The 27,419-nt window shown below is 39.8% G+C and overlaps 1 protein-coding gene across 2 annotated transcripts in view; it reads right to left on the minus strand.

The window, feature by feature from the left end:
* Positions 1–27,419, minus strand: part of CDH13 (cadherin 13) — a 425,128-nt gene that overhangs the window by 108,312 nt on the left and 289,397 nt on the right. For both annotated transcript variants that reach the window (XM_056500421.1, XM_056500420.1), the window contains exon 7: positions 18,134–18,312. In XM_056500421.1, coding sequence (XP_056356396.1) covers positions 18,134–18,312 — 179 coding nt within the window. The remainder of the gene's footprint in view (positions 1–18,133; positions 18,313–27,419) is intronic.

Below are 27,419 nucleotides of genomic sequence, written 5' to 3' on the forward strand. Positions count from 1 at the left end.
TCACTCAACCACAGTGATTCAGTTCTGGAAAAAATACTAACCCTGAGTCCAGGAAAGAAAAAAAAAAACCTTTTGACAGCCAAATTGCATCTCAAGCTAAGATTCAGAGTCCAAGCCTGCAGCCCAAAATAAGAATTTCCCTGTGCAGAGCAGGCTTTTTGTGTGTGTTCCAAGGAAAATGGAATTACTGCCTCCCATCTAAAACATCTTTATCCACTCAAGCAGCTCTTCACAATGACTGAGGACACAGAATTGCTTATTAATGTGTGAGGGACTGCAGCACTGAGATGTGGGGTCCCAGAGTGAGAGTGTTCTTCTCTGGGTCTTTAAGACTGAAGCACAGTGTAGTCTTGCCCTTTGTCTATGTTGTTTACAAAGAAATTGTGAATAAAGATAGAACAGCAGAAAAAGTTCTGTTCTCCCAGGACCTTGATCCATCTGATTTAATACAATTTTCTTCTTAACAAACTTACACTTCCTTGACACAGTAAAGATTTAAAAGCCTTTAGCTGGTGGTAAAATAGACACATTTTCTATGTTCTATGTTTTTTTTTCAGATCTTTTCCATTTCCTTTTCTGCTAACACAGGTGACAGAAGCAGGCTGGGGAGTGGGGCAGCTCCAGATGAAACACCTCTCTGAACTTGTGAGAACCTCTCATTCTGCATATCAGCAGCTGATTAGCTGGAAATTGATTTCCCTGTGATTAAAGGGGATGTAATAAAGGGTATTGCTGTCTTCCTCCTCCTATTAGCTCATTTGAAATCCTTCATATCCTTTGTATTTGTAATACAGGCCTTTGAGGAACATTTTCATATAAATTATATTTTAAGAGTATTACTTCCCCTCCACTGGTACGTGGAATATTGATGTGATCATTCCATTGCCATTTCCTCTGCACCAGGCAGCTGAGATGGGATCTGACATTCTGGCTCTCTGAAATGGGATTCCTGCCTCTTCCTTCCACCAACCAGGTGGAAAACAGTCTAATTTCAAAGGTGTTGAGCAGCCCCACCTCTCAGCAAAGTCAGTATTTTTGAATCCCTGACCCTGCTTATTCAAGTGATTAAAAATGGACAAAAACATCCAATTTTGCACATCTGGATTGGAAATTCTGCATTCCATTGTCCCATGGTCTCACCCAGGGTCAGGTAAATATTCACTATATCCTCCAACTTTAATTTGGGTTGGGTGAATTTCATCTTTGCTGGAAAAACAGCCAATACCAAGGGCTTTTCCTGGGCCAGAGATTTGTGGATCTGCTGGAGAAATTTGCTTTTGGCATCCTGGTAAGGGTTGGACACACCTCCAGGGGTGATCAAACTACCAACCCATTTTACAACAAAAAAAACCAAGGGAATATTCAATGCAAACAAATAAATTCAGTACATTTAACACACATAAACACAAAAAAAAAAAAAAAAATCAATAAAGACATGAAGGATTTTTAACCAGACTAATCTCCTCTCAAAACTTAAGCTCTGAATGGCAAAGCAAAACTTTGCAGGAACCAGAACCAGAATCTCTGAGGAGAAAGAAATAACCCTCAGCATATTCTCCCCAGGCTTTTAGAAACTCGAAATATTATTTATCTGCTGGTTTTCTTTATGTGAATCAAGTAAATCCTGATTTCAGGCACAGGTTTTACCAGATTTTTATTTCTCAGTGATATCACCATCAATTTTTTTGCTGGTTTGATGGTCACAAAAGGAGGGACAGAAAGAAGTCCTTAATACAAGCCCCATAAATACTTACATTAAAATTTATGCCTGTCCTTCAGAAAACCTTGCACCTTGCTTGAGTTCAAAGGCTGGGACTGAACCCAAAGTATTTTTTCAAGTGTCCATTTCCAGCCAGCAGATGTGAGCAAGAGTTGTGAGTTTGTGACCAAATCTGGAAACACGATTTTTGAGCTAACTGCCTGGAGCAATTTCTGAAGCAATTTTCCACAGTAGAGAAGGAGCTCAGATGACTCACAAACACTAAAACAATGTGGCTAAAACCACATTTCAAACCCTTTCTTGTTTCTATTCTTCTGCCCTGCTATATCCGTTGATTTGCATTTTTTCTGAAGCGCTCAATTTATATCTTGTAAAAAACTTCCAGAGTCTGATGCTATCTAGAGAGATGGAGGGAAGTTTGTGCTAACTTTAAATAGCACCTTATTATATGAACATCTGGATGTTCAGAAATGAGCTCTTCCTCACAAAAGTCATCAGGGCTCTTCAGAAATATCAGGGGTGCTCTTCACCCGTTTCCTTTTCCATTGCACACCTCACACCTCCCAGGAGGATTTAAAATCATAAAAGGTCTGGGCTGGAGGGGATCTTCAGAATCATCTCATCCCATCTCATGCCAGGGCAGGGACACCTTCCACTGCATCAAACCTGCCTTGAAAAGCCTCTAAATGTAGGAAATAAAAGATTTTCGACCCCCCTTTTTTTTATTTTTTTTTTTCCTGTCTGGGACATTCTTCATAAATGGCTTTTTTTTTAGGTTTTGTTGGTTTGTTTTTTGTTGTTCAAGCACATAGATTGAAGTTGTTGGCCTTTTTTCTGTTCTTCTCCACAATATAGCCATGAACATTCTTTCAGACAGGAATTTCATAGTTCAATCTTTGCTAGAAAAGGTTCCTGGATATTTTCCTTCACCCAATTCCATTCTGTTATCCATAAATTCCATTTTTAGCCAAAATTCCCACTTAACAGATTATCTATCTGTGCTTCATGGTCCTTTAAAATTTTGCTATCCTTGTTCTTCTCAGACTCTTTTTCCCAGTTTTGCTCCAATGTATTCCAGAGTGAAAAGTTAAGGTATGTTTTATTATTTCAGTAATACATTGGTAGCTCCTCAGCGTTTCTTTACTTTTCTTCTTTCTTTAACCTTCCTGATGTTGAAAACTTTTTAAAAATACATAATTTACCTGAGTACAGGTTGCTTCTTTATGAAGGAGAAATTCATCAAGAAGTTGAGAGCCACTGAAAAGGTATTATTTATGAGACAAAGACTTTGGAAGAAAAAGGAAAACAGAAGCAGGTGAGAAACCTGCTTTAAGATTAATATTTCCAAGCCAATCTTTTTTTTTTTTTTTTTTTTTTTTCTGCCATCATCCATCCAGCTATTACCTCAAGACATAAATTCCTGACATTCTGGCTGCCCAGTGTTCTGTTGTCAAACACACAAGGATTAGCAGAGGAGTAAATCAGAGCTCCAGCAGCACAGCAGGCTCTGCTCCTCCCAAGGAGACAATTATCCACAGGAAAGGTTGCTTCCAGAGATGGATTACCCAGGAAAAGCTGGATGTGTGCAGAGGCCATTTGAGGTTTCCCCTACTGCAGGGAAGGGCTGAACAAAGAAATAAATCTTAGTGGTGCTTTCCTTGGGCTGCCTCTACCAAAATTAGCATCCTGGGAAAGCAGAATGGGTGGTTCTGCATTAGCCTGGCACCCTGATAAGGTTTATTTTTCCAACAAAACATGGAGCAGGAGCTGGATGTGCTCTCCTTAATGCACATTTTATTAAAAACCCAGTGGATGCTGACAGCAGCAGGAGAAGCATCCATGGTGTTTTACAATTAGACAAAACCAAAGCCATGGGTTCTGTTTCTGGCTGTCTCTGCAGATGAAGCCTTGTCTCTGTCTGCTAAGGATGGTGTCATTCCTTTCTGCTCTGACAGAGGTTGTTAGCAGATAACAAAATCCACGCACCACAGAAACAAAATCTTGAGATTTTCTGATGAACATTGAGCTCAAAGCCGAATCACAGAAATTTCCAGAATTATTTCCAACAGAATTGAAGTGGCTGAGATTTTGAATGCACATAATTGTACCTCTCCAGATGTTTGCACAATAGCTAAAATCCACACAGCAGTGCTGCAGAGAGAGGAAATGACCATGCAAAACCAAATTTGTTTGGGCTCTTTTTAGTTCCAACCCTTCCTGTGCTGTTTCTTTTCTTTTTTCTTTTTTTTTTTGTTTTGTTTTGTTTTGGTTTGGTTTTTTTGCAGTCACCCCTTGTGTCTGCAAGGAGAGGGAAACTTTTCACACCATAGAAAGTTTCTAAGCACAGATCAATGGCAGTTGTGGTGGACTGTGGAACCTAAGAGCCAAACACCTCTTTTCTCATGGAGTGTACAAATGCACATCTTGCCCAAAAACCTAAATTAGGTTAAAAAACCCAAAAAAGGTTAAAAAACCCAAAAAAGGTACTCTGAGTCCCTTCACCCGTTCTGGAGCAATTTTATTTGCTACTCATTTTTTTCTCTATTCATTTCTTTCTCCCAGAATTATAGCCAGAGATTCTTTTCTTAGCCTGAACCTTCCATTTGCAGCAGATTCCTTTTTGCCTACAAGTCTTAAATCAGCTGTTAAATCTTTGAGTGGTTACCAGCAGGCCCATGTACAAATAGGAAATATATTTATATGCAAAAGGCAATAACACTTTTCCAGTGTTCTCCAATATTTATAACCAAGTGGAAAATATATTTAAAATTATATCAAATATTCCAGAGTGTTTTCTGCAGTGCATTGTATGATTTGTTTCAAAGATACTGTCTAGTATTTTCTGAGATGGGCTGCACAGGAAATAGGAAAGTGTGCAGGAATTTACCTTTCTCACTCCTGTTTATTGAAACTCAGAATGTTCTGTTTGATCCATTACACTTATCAGTAATAATCTGAATTACACTACATAATTTATTTCCCCTGGATAGGATTGGAAAAGACAGGTTTTACTCAAACTAAAGCACATGGCATCTTCTGCTTATCCATTTCCTCAAAATGCCATCTAAATTCTTAATTTATATTCCAAAATCTCTGTCAGTTTTTGGTCTTCCATCTTCATAAAACAAAAATTACATGCTGCTTTCTATCATTTCTGAGATGAAAAAAGAAAGCCTTATCTTGCTTTATCTATTGGAAATGAACATCCTCAGTTTAATTTAAACCCTCTTCTTCCAGTAGGAGTAACTCACCAAGTCACTGAGATCAAATCAAACTCCCCTTTGCCTCCCAAAAATAACACTGACATGTCAGACCATGCAATCAAATCCTGTTTGCCTCACGTGGAGGCTGATAACTAAATATGATACATAAACTTCAGGGGATAAATAACAAGCTGATGCTCCTGGAGAGCACCTAACAAGGCAGGATTTTCTATTAAAGCTTTTTCAGTCCAGGTATTCAGTGTTCTGCTCCTCCCACCCAAAAGGAGACAAGACCTGCTTTAAAACTGAAAAGAAATTCTGCTAATTTACACAATGTAAATAATAATTTAATTTTTTAAATAATTCTTCCTTCATCAAACCAAGCTGGGAGACTCCACTGGCAGCTGCTTTAGTAAAAGCTTGTTTTAATTCCATCTACATCTTTCCATGTGTTGGGATTGATTTTTTATGCTGAGATATGACATTTCCAGCAAAACCACATTAAATTCCATGTCCCATTTTGCAATTAAAGGAAAGCCTGTTATAAAATATCTTTCAAATGACTCTCAATAAAAAAAAAAAAAAAAAAGCAACAAAAAAAAAAAAAAAAAAAAAAAAAAAAAAAAAAAAAAAAAAAACCCCAAAGAGCCAACCACATATACAGCTATAGATGTACACATATATAAATCTGTATGTTCACAGTACTTCAAAGGTTCCTTTTAGACAATCAATTTCTAATCCTGCCTACCTGTGGTACACTCTAATAACTGAAGTTTTGAAGAATTCCTCTTACCTGAATACACTGAACAACTCAGACAGCTCCAAACAAATTAAGGAAGATGGCAAATCCCCTGAAGCCTTGAGGATATTGCTGATGGAATTTTCTCTGATGTAAGAAAAAAAATTCCTTCCCATGTTGGTTGGGAAAGAAGGGCCTTGTTGTCAGTGAAGAAAGTGCTGAGGGCATTTTTAATGGGGTGAAAGTGCCTTCAGCTGGGTCATTCTGCACCCAGGAGGAAATCAGAGCACTCTGCAGCCAGAGCTGGGCACAGAGAAACAGCACCAGCCTTGTTTCTGCTGGCTGGAATGGAGTCTAACCCTTGAAGCCTTGCTCAGTTTGCTTGGTTGGTGTTTTGGGGTTTTTATTCATTTTTTTGGGGGGTAAGGTTGTATTGGAACTGTTGGTGCAGCACTGTTTAGTGCAAACTTTATATTAACTTAATAAATAAGCTGCCAGGCATTATATATGCTAGAAAAAAGGAAAAACTTGTACTGATCCAACTCTGTAGATGAGTGACAGGGAGTTTGGAGGGGGATTGTCCCCAGCACATGGGGACACACTCTGCTCAGCCCCAAGCTCCATCCCAGTGCAGGCAAAACTCACAACAGCTCCTAAAACTTTCTGATCAAACTTAGACCTTTTTACTTCTCATAGAAAAAAAAAAAAAAAGCCCAAAACCAGACACTGAAAAACCAATCTGTTTTAAGGTTTTCTCCTCAGAAGCTCTGAGAGCAGTCTCTCCACTCTGCTAAAGGCAAAGCTTTTCCCTGTTGCTGTCCCAGAGCCTGACAGCCAGCAGCCTGCAGAACCAGGTGATTATTTCTCTTTTAAGGCAGGAACATGATGCCTTAATGTTAAAATGAGGCCATGGTGAGAAGTCAAGAGTCCAGCAAAAAGCCCTGCTACCTCCAATTCCCCCCAGGACCTGCTGCAACTTCCAAAAATCGATGGCAACAACCTTCTGGTTATCTCAGGAAAGCCTGAATCAGACCATTACCACCAGCACAGACTTTACTGCCTTTGCCTCGTTCTCTCCAGCAGTTAATCCCATTAGTGGAAATCTCTGGGCTTCCAGATATTAGAAATCCATTTTTGACAAATTCTCCTGAAAATTCTCCCTCAGTTCAGCACTCCCCATCTCTCTCATGGCTCACTGGAAAGGCAGAAATCCCCTGGGAAAGCTCTGATCTCCCTTCAGTTTATCTCTTCCATGAGTTATGCATTTTATCAAGGCTGTATTAAAGCACACAGAGACAACTCAGACATTTCTAAGACAAGAGAAATTAGAGTGAGGGGAGATAATGCAGCCAACACGATTCCTGTCACTTCTGTCTGAGCAGCCCTGCATGACAACACGACTCAGAGCATCACTTTTCCTTCAGCCACCCTCTCTGCCAAAGATTTTAGTGCAGGCAGCAAGGTGCCAGTGCTGAGGTAAATGTCAGAGCAGCAACTGCTTCATTCCTGGAACTTTTCTAATTAGACCACACATTCTTCTTTATTATTCTGGAGATCATTTTCCTCTCTCTAACGTGCAACTTGCCCTGAATTTCTGCCTGGATGGACATTTAAAGCTGCATTCCTGAGCTGTGTGGAGCTCTGATGTCTGGTGTGGGCTGAATCAGGCATCAAAAAGGATTTTGGCAAACCAGGAATTATTCAGAAGTGAGAAATTAGGGCAAACCCCTGTATTAGATTCCTCCAGGCTGGGCCACTGAGCACAGAAAGCCACCACCTGTGGTGGCCATGGAATGGCCACTGTTGTCCTCTGTGATATTTAGATTAAGATATTTATGGGAGAAGCTCCCATTAGAAGAGGTCTGAAAACTGAAATTTGAAGTTTATTGGAAGAAAATTTAATTAGGATCTTTTAGTTCATCAGAGGGCTGTGGAATGAGTGTGAATGAACTTACAGGGCTACAGAGACTTGCAGCTCCCAGAGGAATATGACTCTACAACTTTCCTTCAACATTTATAATGAAAATTCAGCTGCAAAAAAAAAGGTGTGATAAACCTAAATTGAACTGAAGCAGCATATCTAATTTTTACAGTCTAGTTACTGCTACTATCAAATATTCATTTCTCCCAACAAGCAGGTAACTATGGCAACAAACACACCATATCTGTATGAAGAAGTGCCAAGAAACAAAAAAAAAAGTGAAAATCTTTACATTTATCTCAGGTTTTTCAACCTTCTTTAGAATTACCAGCACAGCTATCAACTATATAAAATATCTGCAAAGATTAATTCAGTAAAATATTAAGAAGACACTGAACAACACAATGGGAAGGATCCCATTGCTCTCTGAAAACTGCAATCAAAAGTAATTTCCAATTAAAATACTTTCTGAGTAGAAGAAGAAAATTAATTTAAATTTTAGCTCTAGGACGAAAGGAGAACGAGCAACGTCATGTTTCATTTTCCTCAGCCTGTCACTTCAATTCTCTTTTGAGGAGGACTTATTTTCAGATGATATAATTACAATCCTGAAACGGCACTTTTAAATATACAAGACAGATGTTTATTAAGTTGAAATACATTTGGGATAAAATTTATTATTTCCCTTTGCTGTGGAAGCAAAGGGTGGATTCTGGGCCTTTTTTCTGTTGCAGTTCCTTAGAGCTGGAATATTTCCATGGCTGTTAATGGAATTATTTCCCATTTCAAAGCCTGGAAGTCTCCCTGCCATGGCACTACCACACATCTCACCTGCAGGGCATAAACATCCCAATATAAATACTAGAAAGAAAAATTAAGTAGCAAAAATATTCAATTATTATGATGAAACCATCTCATCTGGGGGTTGTGGTCCAGGATTCTTAATGTCATTAAATGAGCAGTGTCAGGCAAAATATTCTGAAGACATCAAAAGTTTTTTGCCAAAGAAGAAAATAAAATAAGTTCATAAATACTGCTCCTGTACCATCAGCCTACAAGGGATAATTCACATTTCAGCATTTGAGATGCAGGTGTCTGTTTGGGGATGGTGGGATAATACAGCACAAACTTAAAGTGTTTACAAATTACTTTTCTGAGTGAACAATATCTTCCCTTAAAAGTGATTTATCTGTGGTCTCCAGGGACTCTGCTCATTCCTGTTCTGCAGGGAGAATGATGCTTTATGGATTTCCTCTCAAGGAAATAAAGTTTGCTTTGGGGGTAAAAAAAAAAAAAAAAAAAAGAAAAAAATTTAAAAAAGAAAATAAAAGCCATTGCACAAGGCTGATCAAGTTAAAGATGTCACAAGCAAACTGTAAAAAGCAATCAGCAAAAGTGAGCATTTAATAACATTTAATTATTGTTATTGTAATTAGATACTCAGCACAAAGGAGAGTTAAATTTGGGTAGAATTTGGAGAGAAATAAATTTCCCAGTTGATGGCATTAAGATACAATCTCCTACAACCAGCATATTTTAAATTATTTTTTGCTACATGCACTCTAAATATAGAAAGTCATAAGAAAACAGGGAAGATAAAAGAAAGTGAAAATAAAATGAGAAAGATGTGTCTGTTGTCTGATGACATTTGGGGAATCAAAAATAAAGTCCCATTGGTGCTAGAGGAATTATCCCAAAATAACACACCAGGAAATTGGAATTATCCTAGCAGAACTAAAAATAACCACCTACATATTTAAAAATATGCTTTTCACATTAAAAAAAGAATATTAAAAAATCAGATGAAGAACCTCTGGGGTAACTCTTGTTGAGTCCCAAGTACTCCAAACTTAGCAATTATTCCTATAGTGACTTTGAAGTAATTCCATTTATTTTCACTGCTAACTCTACTTGATTCATGCTGATTGTAAACTGACCAATTGCAGATGTTTTCCTTTCTGCTCTCTTCAGCACTGAGCATGCTGAAAGTGTTGATACTTGTATTAAAAAGTCAGTCTTTGAAGATAAAATATCCAAAAGTTTTGTTTCTAAGCATTAATTCTGATACACTGCATCTCTACCAGGAAGTTTGTCTTGTCCAGCCAGCAAAAACCTTTTGGAAAAGGGAAATTTTCAGGGAAAAAAAATGGGATTAATCAATAATGACACACTTCTACCTTTTGGTATTCCTTTGGTACCTTTTTCATATTCCTTGGCCCCAAGCAAGGGCTGAAAAACATTGCCAGGGAGAATCCTTCAGATTTTTCTCACCTTTTGGCACCTCTTAGTCTACATGGATAATGTTAAATTTTAGTTTTCTGTTTATCTACTCACCCACCTCTCTCCCTGAACTGAAACCACTGCCCCCAACGTCTACAAAATGAGTGGGGTGTCCCCAATCTGGAATTTCTAAGTTTTACTATCTTCAGTCATAGATGACCTTTGAAGATTATCCTGCTCTTAGTTCTAGCAGAATATGTGCCAGCAATTAGCAATTAACCATTTAGCAATTAACCTGCTCCTCTGCAAAATCTGCAACTGGAGGTTTTTTATATTCTAAATTCACCACTTCTTTTCACCTCTTAGACAGCCATTTGTCACAGTGGGATTTTCACTTCTCAACATCTATCAAACTAATATTCTTGTCTCTCTCTCTCTCTCTTTTTTTTTTTTTTTTTTTTTTTTTTTTTTTTTTTCTTTTTGTAATAAAGAAATTCTCACTAAAAAAAAGACATTTCCATTATCAGCCTCTATTCAAAAAATGTGGGCAGCTGATATCATGTTTTGTGTCACTCTTTGTAAGTGCCTTGAAGATGACTTTTAAAATCTCTCTGCAGTACATCAGTGTCAGAGAAACTCAGGATGTCTGGATGAGTGACATTTCTACAGGATCAGCAAACTCTGCCACAGGAGGTAGTGATACCCAAACTCCTAACCCAAAACATCAGAGGGAGAATATAAATATTTCTTTGTGCAGCTACACAGAGCTGCAGGTTTGAAAAAATCATTTTCACATCATCTTGTGGGAAAAGTGGAGGTTTTGCAGGAAGCAAACCATGAGAGTCAGAATGATGGCTGGAGCCATCAAAACTCAAAATCCCCTGAGCCACAACACACTTGGAGAATGAGGAGCCAGCAACCCACCTAAGAAATAAACCCAAGGTCCTAATGAAGAACCAGGAATGCTCCTTCTTCCCTCCTTGCCAGAGGGAAACACAGACAAAGCAAGAAAAAGATTCCATTGTGAGATTCCTTGGAGAGGAAGGAAATGTCCTTGTCTTTGAGTGGCAATTTATCCCACCTGCAAGCTCCAGGTTGAAAAGTTTGACAAGGACATCCAGCAATTATCCCAGATTGTGTTGGATGGAACCATAAACCTACATGTGGATGTTGGCCAGCAGAGCTGCAGGAAAAATTAACTTTAAATACGATTTTACATCCCACTAAGAAGCACTTTCAATCTCTGTGTCCATTTTTCCATAAATGACATTATAATTGGAAGATTTTTTTTCTCCCCATTTCTAAAATTTCAGATATTATGGGCTATGGAGTATTCCCTGAAAAGAGACCAAAGGCCCATGAGTTTTCCTCAGACTCAAGACCTTCTGCTGCTTATGTTTACAAGCATCAGAAACCAGAATGTAAGAAATGCATTAACCAAGGGGAAATGGTGAATACCTTATTTATTCTGTGTTTGAAGCAGAAATAAATAAGAGATATTTCTGTACCTGTTACTAAAACCCCTTAAACCATAGAAGCTGAGGTACAGCTCTGGAATTTACCACACTGCACAAGTTAAAGGTGTGCAAGTGGGAATTCTGTCAGAGAAGACAAGACAAAATGATACAATTATTCCAACTCAGGGCTGATATGCTCCAAGGTGTATGTTTTCCCACAATTGCTGTAAATATGAATATTTTAGAGGTTAATACCAAGATCAAATGTGGAATGCATTTGTTGAAAAGATTAATATCTTTTCATTAAAAATGAGAGCGCACTGTTGGTTCAGCATTTGCATTTAGATGGAGTAGGTAATAAGTATATTGACTGCTTAAGACACCTAGCTCCAAAAGGGAAAATATGAATAAAAAGGGTGGTGTCCACATGCAGGAGTGGACGAGATTTTTCTATTTTCCACTGCTACCCCTTCAGAGGAGTTCAGCCCTTTGAACCCAAGCTCTGTGATTTACTGATTCCAGCAGAGCTGGTTCATGCTGTAAGGAACATTTCTGCCCCTGCAGAATTCAGTGTGCTGCTGAATATGGATCAGGGGGATGCTGCTGGATTGAAAAATTGCCACCCACTGCACAGCCATGCATCACTCACAGCCAGGAGAGGCTCTGGCTGGGTGTCAGACTCTGCTTTTTGCTGGAGGGGTGGTTTAAATCCCTGTAGAGCTTTTGGTTAAGAGGGAGGCTCAGCTGGCTTTTGCAGAATCATAAAATAGGGTTGGGACCTCTGGACATAGCCCAGTCCAAGCCCCTGCCAAGGCAGGAATGTTGCTCCATTCAAAAAGGAAAGTGTCCAGGTGAGGTTGGGATCTCCTGGGCAGCTGCTCCAGTGCTCTGCTCCCTCCAGGGAAAGTCCTTCCTCATGTGGAGGTGGAACTTGCTGTGGTTTAGTTTATGGCCATTGCTGCTTGTTCTGCAGCTGAACACCACCAAAGAGTGTGGGACCATTCATTGGTACCCACCTTGGAAATATTTGTAAAGATTGATGGATCCCCTCTCAGCCTTCCCTTCTCCAGAGAAACCAGACCCAGCTCCTGCAGCCTCCCCTCGTCAGGGAGAGGCTCCAGACCCCAGAGTATCCCTGTCACTGTGGGCACATCACACCAACACAGGCTCCAGAGCCCAAACCATCCCTGTCACTGTGGGCACATCACACCAACACAGGCTCCAGACCCCAAACCATCCCTGTCACTGTGGGCAGGTCACACCAACACAGGCTCCAGACCCAAACCATCCCTGTCACTGTGGGCACATCACACCAACACAGGCTCCAGACCCAGAACATCCCTGTCACTGTGGGCACATCACACCAACACAGGCTCCAGACCCAAACCATCCCTGTCACTGTGGGCACATCACACCAACACAGGCTCCAGACCCCAGAGCATCCCTGTCACTGTGGGCACATCACACCAACACAGGCTCCAGACCCAAACCATCCCTGTCACTGTGGGCAGGTCACACCAACACAGGCTCCAGACCCAAACCATCCCTGTCACTGTGGGCACATCACACCAACACAGGCTCCAGACCCAAACCATCCCTGTCACTGTGGGCACATCACACCAACACAGGCTCCAGACCCAAACCATCCCTGTCACTGTGGGCACATCACACCAACACAGGCTCCAGACCCCAGAGCATCCCTGTCACTGTGGGCACATCACACCAACACAGGCTCCAGACCCAAACCATCCCTGTCACTGTGGGCAGATAACACCAACACAGGCTCCAGACCCAAACCATCCCTGTCACTGTGGGCACATCACACCAACACAGGCTCCAGACCCCAGAGCATCCCTGTCACTGTGGGCACATCACACCAACACAGGCTCCAGACCCCAAACCATCCCTGTCACTGTGGGCACATCACACCAACACAGGCTCCAGACCCCAGAGCATCCCTGTCACTGTGGGCACATCACACCAACACGAGCACTCTGGGCTGATGTGACTCCAGGTTTCTCACAGTTTATGGCAAAAGGCTTTCAGCTCCATTTTCCCAAGTCATAAAGAGAGGAAAAAAAAAAAAACCTTATGATTCAAACCATGGCAGATTGATGCACCAAGGCTGGTTCAAATGGCCACAGAACACAGCAGCTGCTTCTTGAGCTTGTGGGAGTCCAGCAGTGTCAGAACACACATTTCCCTCCCCCCAGTCCAGCCCAGGGTCTCTCACAAGCACAGAACACCTGAACTGGTGTCCTTGAGGTGTTTAAAACACCAGCACACAGATCAGCCTGCAGCAGACAGCTCGAACCATTTGTTAACTTTAACTCAAATTAAGCACAGCAGTTCCTATCAAAAGCAAAAGCAGGTTACTTCTCAAACTGTGAGAAGTAAATATTTCACTTGAGCAACTGTGGTGACAGCTTTCTTTTAGTACTTTAGTCATGAAGCTTATACAAATCAGAGTTGCTTTCCCATAGAGCAGAGGAGTCTGTAGCACTGGCAAAGAGCATTGTGGGCAAGCAGAAAACCCAATTCCTGACCCATCAAGGAAATTTCAGAGTTGATTCTACAAAACCACAAGTGTTACTTCACTTTGCACATGAGGAGAATTATTTTCCTTTCACTGCAGGGAAGTGTCACTTTGAACTGGAGTCTCCATCCCTGAAATTTAGGACATATCCTCAAGGTTTCTTTCCAACTTCTTCCCTTCCCCCTGTTTTTCTTGGTTTTTACTCTCTCTCCCTGTTGTGCTCTATTTTGTGTCATTTAGACCATATACTTTGATGGAGGGCATCCTTCTCCTCTGAATTTATGAATCAAAATGTATTCTCCAACGGATACCTGGAGGTATAATTTGCCCCCTAACACTCTTCAATCTTTATTACTGACACATTCAAGGATGCCTAACTCCCACAAGGAAAAAAAAAAAAAAAAACAACCCACATTAATCTTCAAAAATGTGTCCTTACCTGCCTTCTGAAAATGAAAATGGATGTTCTTTGAGAAATTACCTGAGTTTTGCTTTAAACCCCCAGGATCATGCACTTTTGGAAACAATTTGGAATCTAAAGAACTTATAAATAAAAATCTGCTGGTGTATAAATACAAATCCTGCAGTGTGCTGTTTCCTTGGAGGCAGGAAGCATTCCCTCATTCCTGCTGGATGGAATCTGGGGGGTCCTGCACCCCCTCTTTGTTCAGACAGGACAGAAGGGCTTTTTGGAGGTGATTCCCCATGATGGGAACAGCTCCAAAGCAGCTCCATCACCCATCCCTGCCCCATCAAACACCCAGGCAATGCCCAACAGGCAGCAGCCCTATCTCCAAACTCCCCATTTAGCAACAGACTTCATAAATGAGAGCCACAGAAAAAGAAACTTTGAAGACCTGTAGGAATTTAAAAAAAAAAAAAAAAATTCTTCACTTTGAGCTGATCCTAAGATGCAGAGATGGATTTGACCAGAAAAAAGTTAATTCTTTTCTTTCTCTTTTAAAAGTGTCTATTTAGAAATAACTTTTTGTTTCCTGATAATTTTTTAGAAATAAAAATATTGTTTCATTTTCATCTCTTAATATTATTAGTATATATGTTTATTAATGCATATTAAGATTCTCCTACATATATAATTGGATTTAAAAACTGCTCTTTAGATGTCCAAACTTTATTTAATTTTAGTGTAAATACCTCACTTTTGATTCTTTTCTCTTGAACAAGAATTTCTAGGCTATGCCATAACTCCATTTCTGAAAATGCTGAAGCATGGAGAAACAATGTGGACCATCCAGTATGGGCAAAACCTGCCAGATGTTTTCTATGTCTGCATCTCAGTGCCTCCCACTGGGCAAAACCTCCAGTCTCCTGTTCCCTCTGATGCACAAACATGAAATAAATCATACTTAAAATTAAAAAAAGAAGACCAAAACAACTCCTCAAACAATTTATATTCATCTAATTTGTCTTAAATGCAACAAAGAGTTTCCCAAAAGCATCAAGGACCAAGCAGTGGTAAATGTTACAGAGAGATGGAAAATAGGAGTGATTTTAGTCAGTGTTTTAACATGCTTTGAAAGTTCATATAAGCCTCTGGTGAATATACACATTAATGATGAAAAATGTTTTTCTCCATGTCCATTCTAGAGAATTTTTTACTTTAATTCAGCTTCTTAATTGGTGTCTGGGGCTGCTGCAGTTTTAAAGAGCACACCCACAATCACAGGCAATTACTGACACAGCTAAAAGTTTAAGTAAAACCTGGGAGGAAAAACCACTCCTGTCTCACAAATCCTCCTTCTCCAGGATTTTGTCCTCACTCTCCAGTTTGTGTCCTCTGGTGTTTCACTCCTTCTGGCAAGGCTTTCAGGGGAAAGAACACTTCTTCCTAACATGTTCCTACAGCACATTTCATGTGAGACTGTGACAAGGAGCCAAGACATTTGGGATTTATACATGTTCCCAAATAACCAGGCATCAATCCCAGCAGTTATGCTGCAGAGGAATGGCACAGGGTGCTCCCTGCAGCCCAAGAAAATCACTCATTCCATGTCCAGACACCTCATTCCCCAAGCAGGAATCCAGTCAGGCATTTCCTCCTCCTGAACTACCTCAGACATTTCCTCCGTCCCCACCTCACACAGACAATTTTTAATAATAATTCAGTTTCATCAGACAAACAGAAATACATCAGAATTATATAAATAGCATCAATATGGAATTGGTACCCAGATTTATTTTTTTTTTTCTTTCCAGAAGAAAATTATTAGGCAGGTGTCTCTAAAAGCTGCAATTGTGGTTAAAAATAGAAGTTATACATCTTTTACCATGAATGGCAACTCCACAGATCTGAAGAAGGAGCCTTGACCACAACTTTCTACTCAAGACATAGAAACAGGAAGGGGAAGAGGAGGCTGAACCCACAAAGATGACAGACAGCACAGAGCATCTTGTGAAAAACCAGAAAATATCCTTTTCACCAAGCCTTTCCTCTGAAAAGACAATGTGGGACTGGATTTTAATTGTAGATAATTAATTATAGTGCTAAAATTGTGCACATTTTGGCTTTCAAACCACTCAGATTTGGCTTGTAAACCACTCAGATAACAAAAAATTACTCTGGAATTTCAACAGATGGCAGCTTGTCATGTCACCTTCAAAGTAAAGGTATGGAATTGATCACTATTAAAAATCATGAGGAATTCTGCTTTCAGGATAGATTGCCCAGCCATAACACCCATTCAGCTGAGGCCAGGTTTCTAGCATGGAGACAGAATCATTATTTCATGAATCACCAGTGACCTTTGGAAGGCACTGGGAAAAGCAGCCATGTTCATTCCCTTCCATTGATTTTCTAATTTTGAGTAAATTGGTTTAATCTGGGGAATGGTTATCTATGAGGAATAAAAATACCTAAAACTGTCTTTAGAAAACAGTAAAAGGCTTTTAAACTGAAACAATGAATTTGGAAGGGAAACTTGAGGGAAGAAAAAGAAGAAAAGTTAGTGATTTAACAAACTTTTTAACTTGGGCACCATACTGTGGCCAGCCAGCCAAATATGAATAAAATTAGAATGTCTTTAAACTTAAAAACAGACCTGTGTGCTTGGTGTCTGTGCCTGATTTACCCATGAAATGCTTGCTGTTGGAAAAACCTGTAGAAAAAATACTCACCTAGAAGGGGAAGTGCATGGGCAGCACTTTCATCTGGTAAAATGAAAAATAATGTGCTGAATATTGAGAACATTGGGCTGTCCTGGGTCTAATCAACCTAGAAGACAAGCTCAGTGACTCAGCACACACCTGAAACATCCTGCAGGAACAGAATTTGGATGTCTCCAGGAATCTGGGGCACTCCAGCAAAGGAAAATGTGATTTATGGAGTAACTCTCTTTGGTGCCAAGATTTTATATATTCTGGTATCTAAACCCTTGGATTAACAGATTGCCTTTATTTTATTATCTTCTGAACATTCAGTGATCATACCTAAGCTTTCTTTGCCATCAATTTATGCTCTCATAATGTTAATGAGCACAGATTTTGGCACTGTGGCAATTCACCTAAAGCCCCCTGAGAATCACCTGTTCCTTTCCTACCCTGTTTTATATTTTCCTTTTTTTGGCTATGGGGTATCAAGTTAATTAGCTCATTAAATCCATTTATAAAAATATTCTCAGAAAGATATAGAGCACTAAACTAATAATCTCAGAGTGAGCTACATGCACAATTAGCTCTGGGTGTTAATTACTAACTTTAAGTTGAGCTCCACCTAATCTTGAGATCCTCTCTCTCACCACACAACACTAAATGTCTTGCACAGAAATCTTGAACTACTTTATAAACACTGATCAGAGCTTAGAACTTCTTAGGTGTTGTATTTTAGGCTATAGGTGAGTGAGAAAAGGATAATGCATAACATATATTAACATAACATAAGGATAATAACCTAACATATATAAAATAATACAGTCCCTTGTGCAATGGAGAAGGAAAAGAGCATTATTTAAAGAAACACTACACTTTATATAGGGTAGCATGTGAAAAATAAGATAGAAAAGACTCCTTGGTCCAAGACAACACCTCTTTGAAAAGATGCTTTCTGCAAAACATCACCAGACACTCACACAGCTCTGACACACCCTGCAGGTGAATAATCATTGTTATAATTTCTTGTCCTTGCCCAAGGCTTCAAGGCTGCTTTTTCCCTGGTTCCCAGCAGCATCCAACAACACTTAAATCCAAGTAAGAAATAATCAAAACTCTTAAAAGGCTCCCCAGAATCCCCCACAGCAACACTCAGAACCTCCTGGCGCACGGCAGAGGAAGATTGGAGGCACAGCCACCAAAAGGATGGAGAAAGGAAAGTGCTGGCTCACCTCCCGGTCCAGCAGCGCAGGGGACACCACGGTGACGATGTCTCCCTTCTCTGGGTCGATGTAGAACATGTTTGGGGAGGGCTTGGTGGGGGTCTGCCTCAGGATGTTGTACCTCAGCAGCGCGTTGTCGGTGCTGGCGTCGTCGGCGTCGAACGCTGCCATGCGCATCACCGTGGTGCCTGGGGAGAGGGCACACAGCAGGCATGAGAAACCCTCTCAGCTGGGACAGCCAGTCTGCAAACACCTCAGCACACAGGGCTGCTGCCCCTGTGCTGGGATTGTCTCTGTCACTCGGCCAGCAGAAGGTGTGTGTGTGTGTGCCCCAATAAAAATTCCCTGTATCCCTGTGCCTTGAAGCCATCCACAGTAATTGCACTGCTCTAAATGAATTACATGTGTATCACTTCCATTTGGAATTCTGCAGGCAGAAAGTCCACAGGTGGCTACAATGAAAACAACAATACTGAAATAACAGGAAGATCTCTATTTGCATGGTAAAGTGTTGCAGTTCAAAATGCACTGGATGGAATTTCTGTCAATAAGAAATGCTGTAATTATTAAAGCCTACATTGTTCTGATTTCAATTTGTACAAATTTATGAGGTTGTTTTATGAATGTCAATAAGCCTCCATCTCTATTGCCCCACTGTCCTTCCAGTGCTGAAGGTTTCTCTGGCAGGAAATTCCCTGAGCACACAGCTCTGCTGCAGAGGTAAATGGAGCTCCCTAAATGCTGTGCAGAGGAAAATCCTCAGTCTGCTTCTTTATCCCAGTGAATAGAGAGAGGCCAGTCCCATGCTCGGGCGGGGAGCACATCCTGCATCCCTGGATCAAGGATTTTCCTCTCCCCAAGGCAGGCAGCCCAGAGGCTGACACAGCATGAAAAATTCTGTCAGCATTTTATCAGCTTTGTACAGCACATTGAGAAACAAAGAAAGGGTTTGATGAGACACCTGGGCTGAACTGTGAGGTGCTCACCCCTAGACCTAAGTGATTTCTTCATCAATTAATCCATACCTATAAATGAAAGCATTAGTTTGAAAAGCAATCTAACTAAACTATGTATGGTCACAGCAAGATTAAATGTTTCTGGTAATATTGAGCTGAAGACAGAATGAGATTCTACCAAATAAAAAAAAGCCGTGAACAAATCAAAAAATTAATTTCAATAGTGAATCAAGGTTAAGTAATAGATTAGTTTGAGATATTAGCAAACTACAAAGGAAAGGATCTAGTAAAGGATCCAGTCTTTGGCCTAAAAATTCCAGCTGAAGCAATTCATCAGATTCTGTGATCTGCACCATTGCCACTGGAGTAACTTTGCACTGACACCATTATCTCATGTGAGAGTCAGAGGGAGCCACAAATCTTTGTTACAGATTAATTCCTCTGTGGGAACTCACTCTTTCTCTTCCCCACAGACTGGGTGAATTTTATTTTAAACTATCATGATATCAACACGTTTTAAAGACAGCATTTTCATTTCTTCATAGGTCTGTAAGACCATAGCATCTGTTTTCAGTATTCACAGAGACTTCTCTGGAAATATGTATCATTCATGTACAGTAAGTTTATTTTTTTCTGAAGGTCCTGGATTTAAGAAATCAAATAAAAATGAAATATTGTGGCAAAAATAAAAACAAACCCAGTATCATTTATAGACTGGTATAACAACTGCCTGTTCACTGTTAAACAAACTCAGCTGCCTTGTTTAGATACATATCTTCTTTTTTCCCCCTCTTGTTGTAGTTCCCAGAGCACAAAGTGTTGCCTCTTCTTGTAGTGACCTTGAATATAAGCTCTCAGAGGTTTTATTTCATTGCTGCTTCAGGCAGAGCTACCCCCTTGAGAAAAATAACAGAGACCTGACAGCATGTTGGTTTTATTCAGCAGTGATTAAAGGTCAGACAGCTCAAAAAGAAGCTTACCACTGGATGCCATGCCATGTTTTCCAGTGCTACAAGATGATCCCAGCCCTGATATTTTCACCTACTTTGTGTGAGACTGATTCAGAAGAAAAGAGAAAAAAGAACTGCTTTCTTTGTAGGAGAATTAAGATTCACCCTTTTTTCACAAGTGCAGCACAATGTGCTGTTTTTAGAAATTTGTCACATTTTTGGGATTTTATTTTTTTTTATATCAGTGTTAGGTAACATGTCCCACAAGGGTCTCCCAGTCACAAGGTTTCAGTGAAACAAATAAGGACTAAGGCAAATCTTCAAGGGATATTAAAGAGTGCTCAAGCTCAGGTGAAATTAAATGGGTTTCAGTACACAATGGTTTCCTGAAGAATGCACTTTAATAAGATGTCATACTCAAGTACAGTAGAAAACATTTTGAATGAATATGAAGTTGATATTATTATTAATCTATTAGATGAGTTGATGCTCAGCAGAGATTTAGAAACTTATTAGAATATATATTCAAGTAGAAATTCTATTTATAAAGTTGTCCTACTGAAATATTTCTGATGATAAAAGAATGCAAGGCACATGTAAATTTTAAGATCTGATGTAAATCCCCTAATCTCTCATTACTCTGGCACAGAACTGGCTTAACACAATGGCTGAATCTGATTCTGATTTGCCAGCTGCAGTTCTTTAACCTTTCAACTCACTAGACATTATCTTGTTCCCTGCAATCATTCCTTTGGTGCATACAGATAAGAATTCCAGCAACTCAGATGAGCAGGGTTTTACATTCATTTTGCATAGAGATGCCAGCTCCAGGAGGAGAGCTGCAGAGAATAGGGTACATCATTTTTCTGTGCTTCTTCTCTCAAAAGTTTGGTGGTATTGGTTTCTGGCTACCAGAAAACTGGCATTGAAATCTAATTCTAAAGTTATTCTATTCTCAAAAGTTCTCATTATGTGTAAAAATGAACAAAAAATGTGGGGTTGTATTTAGATGTTGTTATGTATTAGCACAGGTTGTGTTTTTGTCTGGCTTTTTTTGGGAATCAATACAGAAAACTGTATCCCTATGTGCTTCATATTTGTGGCTGATGCCTCAAAAATCACAAGAGCTTTAATCCAGCAGCTAAAACACACACCTGGAACCCTTTGGAGAAGTCTGAAAGCTACATTTCCAGGGAAGAAATTCCCTCCTCACTGAGGTGTCCACAGAGAGAACACAAATAATAAATTTGGATCAGACCACCACAAAGGAATGTTTATACAGAGATCTCCTTCTTAAAAGCATAGTGGCCCAAATGCATGTTTTGAAAGGCTCTGTAACAAACATCCAGTCCAAAAGAGCTTCATTCAAGATGTACACCTCTTCAGTATTTCTCCTTCATCATAAACTTTTATTCTTCATAAAAGATTCATTTCCCCAGGCCCATAAACTGACTAGATCTAATTCAGTGTCATTTTACAAATACTTCCATTCCTGGCATCAATCAAATGCAGCTGGCTTTCAAGCCACAAAACAACAGCTTGCTACATTATCATGTTAAACAATATATATGAGCTTATCAGGCTGGGGAAGGGATGTCTGCAAAATCAGCAACTCCTTCCTTGTGCTGGTGATGCACAGAGATCCAATGAGGAAACTCTCCCAGGAAAGCTGCAGTTGTGTCTTGGTGGGTCTCAGTATCTGTGTCCCAGGGTTTGTTTGTCACACTTCCTGGGCAGAATCACTCAGAATTCCCAGAATCAGTCAGAACACCTCCCAGAGCTCCTCTTTGGGCAGACACAGATCCCACTCCCAGGCTCCAGAGGCTGCAGTCATCAATGTGTTGATTAATTGAAAATATTGGCAAAAATCTCTTCTTAGGCACCAAGAAGTAAAATATAACTAACACGTGCACAATTTTAGACTGATTGGAACAGAGGGTTTCTTGGGAAAATCTATTTGGCATTCTGTTAATAACCTGTTTCCTTTCCTTTCCTTTCCTTTCCCTTTCCCTTTCCCTTTCCCTTTCCCTTTCCCTTTCCCTTTCCCTTTCCCTTTCCCTTTCCCTTTCCCTTTCCCTTTCCCTTTCCCTTTCCCTTTCCCTTTCCCTTTCCCTTTCCCTTTCCCTTTCCTCAAGAGAACATTACTACTGAACTTTTACTTATTTGCAGCTGGTGCATTTAAAAGAAGGGCTGAACATGAGTGGAAGTGAGGCCTGTCTCAAGCCTGATGAAATCTGAACAAATGTCTCAATCCTACAGCCTTAAGAGGAGCCTGAATTTGAAGACCAACAATAAAATATTAACCAGCTTAAGGACTGAAAAATGTTAACTTTACGAGAGCTACAGAGCTGAAAAACTTCACAGTGGAATTTCTGCTTTTCACTCTTTCTGTGGTTCTCCACCTTATGTTCAGTACATTAAAAGTTTTCTAGGTGAGTTACAGAAAGGGAAGGGATTATTTTCTTCATTTACACAGCTGCACTGAAGAGTTGTGTTTCCACCATCTCCACAAGTTCAGCTGTGTCTCTGTACATAACAATCAGTTGCACAATGTCACATTTTCCCAAAGTACAGCTATTTAACCCAAGGAGGACGACAAGGAGTAAATAATGGGATGAAGAAGGACAAAATCTAGAAGGTTACCTATATCTCCAGAGCCCAACTTTCAGGAACTGGAACAAAGCAGGAAGCCCTCCTGACAATGTTCTCATCATAACTAATTGCATGATTTGATTATTATTTTGTACTTTAAGACAAAGGGCACCAGGGGATCAAAATAAATATAAGAAGAAAGGTGTATTATGGTTCCAATCAAGGGTATTTAACTGCAATTATGTGTATCATTAAAAATTTGAAGGCTTTGCTGAATAGAGAAGACATTTAGTGAGAATTATTGAGTTCAGGCTTTGAGCATATCTTATATTTGTGTAGGGCAGCAATTTTTTACCCTGTAGGGTTTCCTCACATTCTCTATTTAGATGTCTGGCAGGTTCTTTTAAGCTCTAGATTAGATGGCATCACTGAGCAGTGCTCTGGGAATGCCACTGCACTGCAGTGAGCAGGAGAGCTGAACTGGTGAACTGTCAGCTGTGGAAAGAATAATAAACAAACTTCTCCCAGAACACAACAGAAACTTCAGTAATATTAAGCAGAGATGAAGAACTGTCAAGAATTGTTACTATCTACAGAGAGCTAATGCAGTCAGAGGCACAGAAATTGAGTAAGAAATAATGGGACATTCCCAGCTGAACGTTATGACAGAGCAGAGAAGATGTATGGGCAGGTCAACCTTTAGCAATACTGGTATTTAACCTTTTTTCCCCATGAGCAGCACAGTTGTTTTGGCAGAATGAATTATTCACTCCTGGGATGTCTGGGACATGACTTACACACAGTCCTGTCCCCAGCCATGCTGCAGCCACTGTCACACTGTGACAACAATGTGAAGAGCTTTCAGGTATTCCCTGCTCCAGGCCAGACATTGATCTATGGAATGTCAGAAAGGGAATTTGCATTAGCTGGAGTTTTGTGACATGGGTCTTACTTTGGTGTGTTGTGTTTTGCCTGCAGTGCTGTGGATGTTTCCTTCTTTAGGGTAAAATTGTGTGGTGAAAACGTGGAAAATTGTTATCCCCACCAAGGATTCTGAAATTGTGTTTACTGTCTGCACACACCAGTTTATGACATTTTGTGGTAGTATATTCATACTAGAATTTCTCTCTATTGTGAAGAAATTGTGAAGAATGTAATCTATTCTTTCAAGAACACCAAGATCTCCTTTAGAGATTTTGTGTTATACAAAACTCACAACCCCCAAACAACAAAACCTGCATTTTAGACTCTGCACATCTTCCCACACACAAAGGAAACAAAAGATTTAAAAAAAAAATGCATGAAGACTTTTGTCTTATAGACCACAGATAGCATGAAACAGGTATTTGTTTGAGGAGGAAAATCAATGAAGTCTAATTTCCTATCTGGTACTGTCCAAAAGTTCATCCCCTGAATGGATAAGATGATTTGTTTTAGAGGGATCACAAAAACAGAACTACTACAGCTCTGCCTTCCCCTCAACAGTTCCCCCAGTTCTACTGTTCCCCCTTCAGCAGGCAATCCTTCCTTGCCCAGGTAAGGGGAATACTTCAAATTCTTTATTTGCAGTCTCTCCAAATGGACTGGGAATTGCAAGTTTAGTGAAAGATCACTTAGAACAATGGAGATACAGCTGAAAAAAACCCCAATCATTTTCCTCCATATATAAACAGTCTGCAGGTTTAAGCAAATCAACAAAGATTTTTTCTTAACCAGGATTCTCAAAGTAAAAGTGTCACACTCATGCCTGTTTCCCTTCTGACCAGCAAAGTTTATTAAGAAAAGACATGAATTACTTCTTGGATCGTGACCATAAGCTATAAAACGTTCCACTGTTGTAATATTCTAAGTGCCAATTCATAACATAATCTTATATGTCAGATCCCATAATTCATAAAGCAATATAACACATTCTCTTGAAGTAAATGGTTTAATGTAAATGATGATATGCACTGAGCATCTCACAGCAGGAGAACATGACAGAGCAGTGATTTATGAGTGAGAGAATATCTATTCAACATACAAAGAGCAAGATTCAGCCCCAGGCATGAAAAGCACAAAGGACCCACATTCTCTCCAGAGTTTTACTAGCACTAGAAATCAATCAGGAAAATCACAGCAAACAGAGACTAGATGAGACATTTAAACATCATTAAAATCAACCCCGTAAAAACAAGGCAGGACTATTCTCAAAAAAAGATACACAAGAATTTTGGTTTCTTTGCTGGAAGGCCAGATGGAGAAATGTCCAGAATGCCTGTGTGACTTGTCACCACAAGATTTGGCCAGCTCTGCATAAGAGCAGCCCAAATCCACGAGGAGTTTGGCCAATGCCAGCTGAACTCCAGGGGAGGTTGGGGGTGCTGAGCTCTTCCCTCTGCTTTTATAAAACCATCAGAAGTAAAAAGGCCCAAATTCAACATCTCCTGCCCAAAGTGCCCTGCTCAGCCACTGAGCCCTTGGAGCTGAAGCTTTTTGCAGAGATGCTCACAGGGTGCTCTGTGCTGTTTCCCAGGTCCCGTGTAAAATTGGAATTGCTGCAATCATTCAAATTTGATTTCAGGCGTGTGCAAGCTGTTTAAATGCAGATGCAAACTTTATAGTCAAAGGCAAGCAGAGAGCTTACTAAAAATATATATTCTGCACTTCTGTTTTATAATCCAAATGTTTTCTTTCAGCTTTTCTTTACCTTTTCCTTAATAGTTTCCCATTCTTTACCCTTCCCTCTTTATCTGGCTGGTGGAGTTCTGGCCAGAGCAATGCAAATTGTTAATAGGCAGCAATTTTTAAAGCCATACAAATAAATAAAGCCTGACATAAATTTCATATCCAGAAAGACCCATGAGAAATTATCTCTTGAATGTGGTTGAAAGCTTCCCCTAAACTTCATGACAAAAAATAAACCAGGAAAAAATTAGATTAATCATTGACCTTTCTCTCCTAAAAAAGAAGCCAATATCCAGTTTCTCCCAACCTCTAAGCAGGGTGGCATTCTTAATCAAGATAAATGTAGAAAAGAAAATAGAGGTTTCAGAGACTTTACTTGGGTTAGTAGAAAAGGATTGACAATCATTTGCATTCTGAATTCTGGGGGAGATCTGACCATCTTTCACTTCAAAGCCACTTTCACCTTGTCTCCATCCGGGCCTGTCAAGCAGAATTAGAATTCTGAGTATTTACAGGAATGGCAACAAAACCAAGTACAGACCCTTCTCTTATCCCTTATAAACAAAACACTGCTGATCACTGGGACCTGAGCTCACATCCATCAAGCCAGGAAAGACTCTGGATTTGGAGACCAAACTGCACCTCCCAGTTCTTGATAAACAGCCCAGGTATATTTTATCCCTCAACCCTTTCTCAGCACCAGTGTCCTTTGGAAAGGAAACTGGTGGCACTGGTAGGGAGGGAACAGCAGTCTGTTTCAAGTCAGGAGTGCTTTAAAATCTATTAGTGCTTGATAATGAAGATGAGAAAAATATTTTTCCTTTCATTTCATTTCCCAAATCGGGAAAAAAATTCAAAATGAAACAGTGTAATGTATGGACACTCAGTGCCTATTTTTTAAAGCACTAGAAATTACAGTCAGTGAGAACTGGGTAATAAGGAGCCCAGGCTACACTCTGTATGTATATTCTGCATTAGGACTGGCTCCAGAACAACAACAGAATGGAGATATTTTTCTAAGAAGGGAATATCTTCCCAGATTTCCATGATATTTTGACCAGGGCCACACTCACAGATGGAAGATCTCATTCCATAAATTACCTACTTTTGTAAAGGAATTGACTGACTTCTTACAAGTATAAGAAAGGCAGCAGTTACACTCCCCTGTCTCATGGGCTTTAATCAAAAACACGTCATTACTTCACAGAAATCATTATGCATTATTCTTCTGTGTCCAAATAAGGGACCCTGGCATCCTTCCTGATTAAAAAGTAATAATATTATGTTTTAAAAAGATCTCTTAGTGCAAGGTCAATCTTCCCTGATTGGAAATGCTTTTTGAGACAGTGGGCCAGAATTTCTGTTGATCTAATTCAGCCCAGCACTACTAAAGCAAAGATTTATTTTATATGAGGCCATGGAATACAGGATTGACTTTGAAGGTCTTTAATAAGTATTACAGCATTACATTACTTTTATTCCCTTTTTACCTCCCTAATTCCTCACTTCAATATATGTAAAATGAAAGAGAAAACAAAAGGATGATCTGTGCCTTTTTTTTTATTATGTGTGCCTCTTCTACATGGGACTCTTTCCCTTCTTGCTACCAGCAATTTATACAAGTATCCAATTTTTCATATGGATTATTGTAAGGATTATGAATATACAGCACCACAGACTCCAGCAATTCCTGCCCCTGGGAACTTCTCATCTTTCTCTTTGCCTGTTAACTAATATGAGCTGGCTGTGCTTTAATCTCAAATTAAAAAGTGGGAATAGAATTGAAACACCCAGCCCTGTCACCCTTGAGTCTCAGCACCTACATCAATCCCAAATTAACCCAGAGAAGCCAGGAGTGCTGCACTATTACAGAAGCAGTGCTAATGAAAGGAGAATCAGATGTCCTAATGAGGAGGCAAATCATCTCACATGGCTCCTGTCTTCCTCTGCAGGAACCAGAGCACACACTTAATTCTGATGTATTATTTCATCTTTGTATTGATTTCATAGTCAAGTCCCAGCCTCTGATCTGTTAAACATCTGAGAGTTTTTATCTGAGGGATAAGTGTTTCCATCATAATACAGGATTTTTTAGGTGAGTTTTGTTTTTCTTTCCCCCCCTCTGCAGCT

This window comes from Oenanthe melanoleuca, chromosome 11 (genome assembly GCF_029582105.1).
Source record: "Oenanthe melanoleuca isolate GR-GAL-2019-014 chromosome 11, OMel1.0, whole genome shotgun sequence".
NCBI lineage: Eukaryota > Metazoa > Chordata > Aves > Passeriformes > Muscicapidae > Oenanthe > Oenanthe melanoleuca.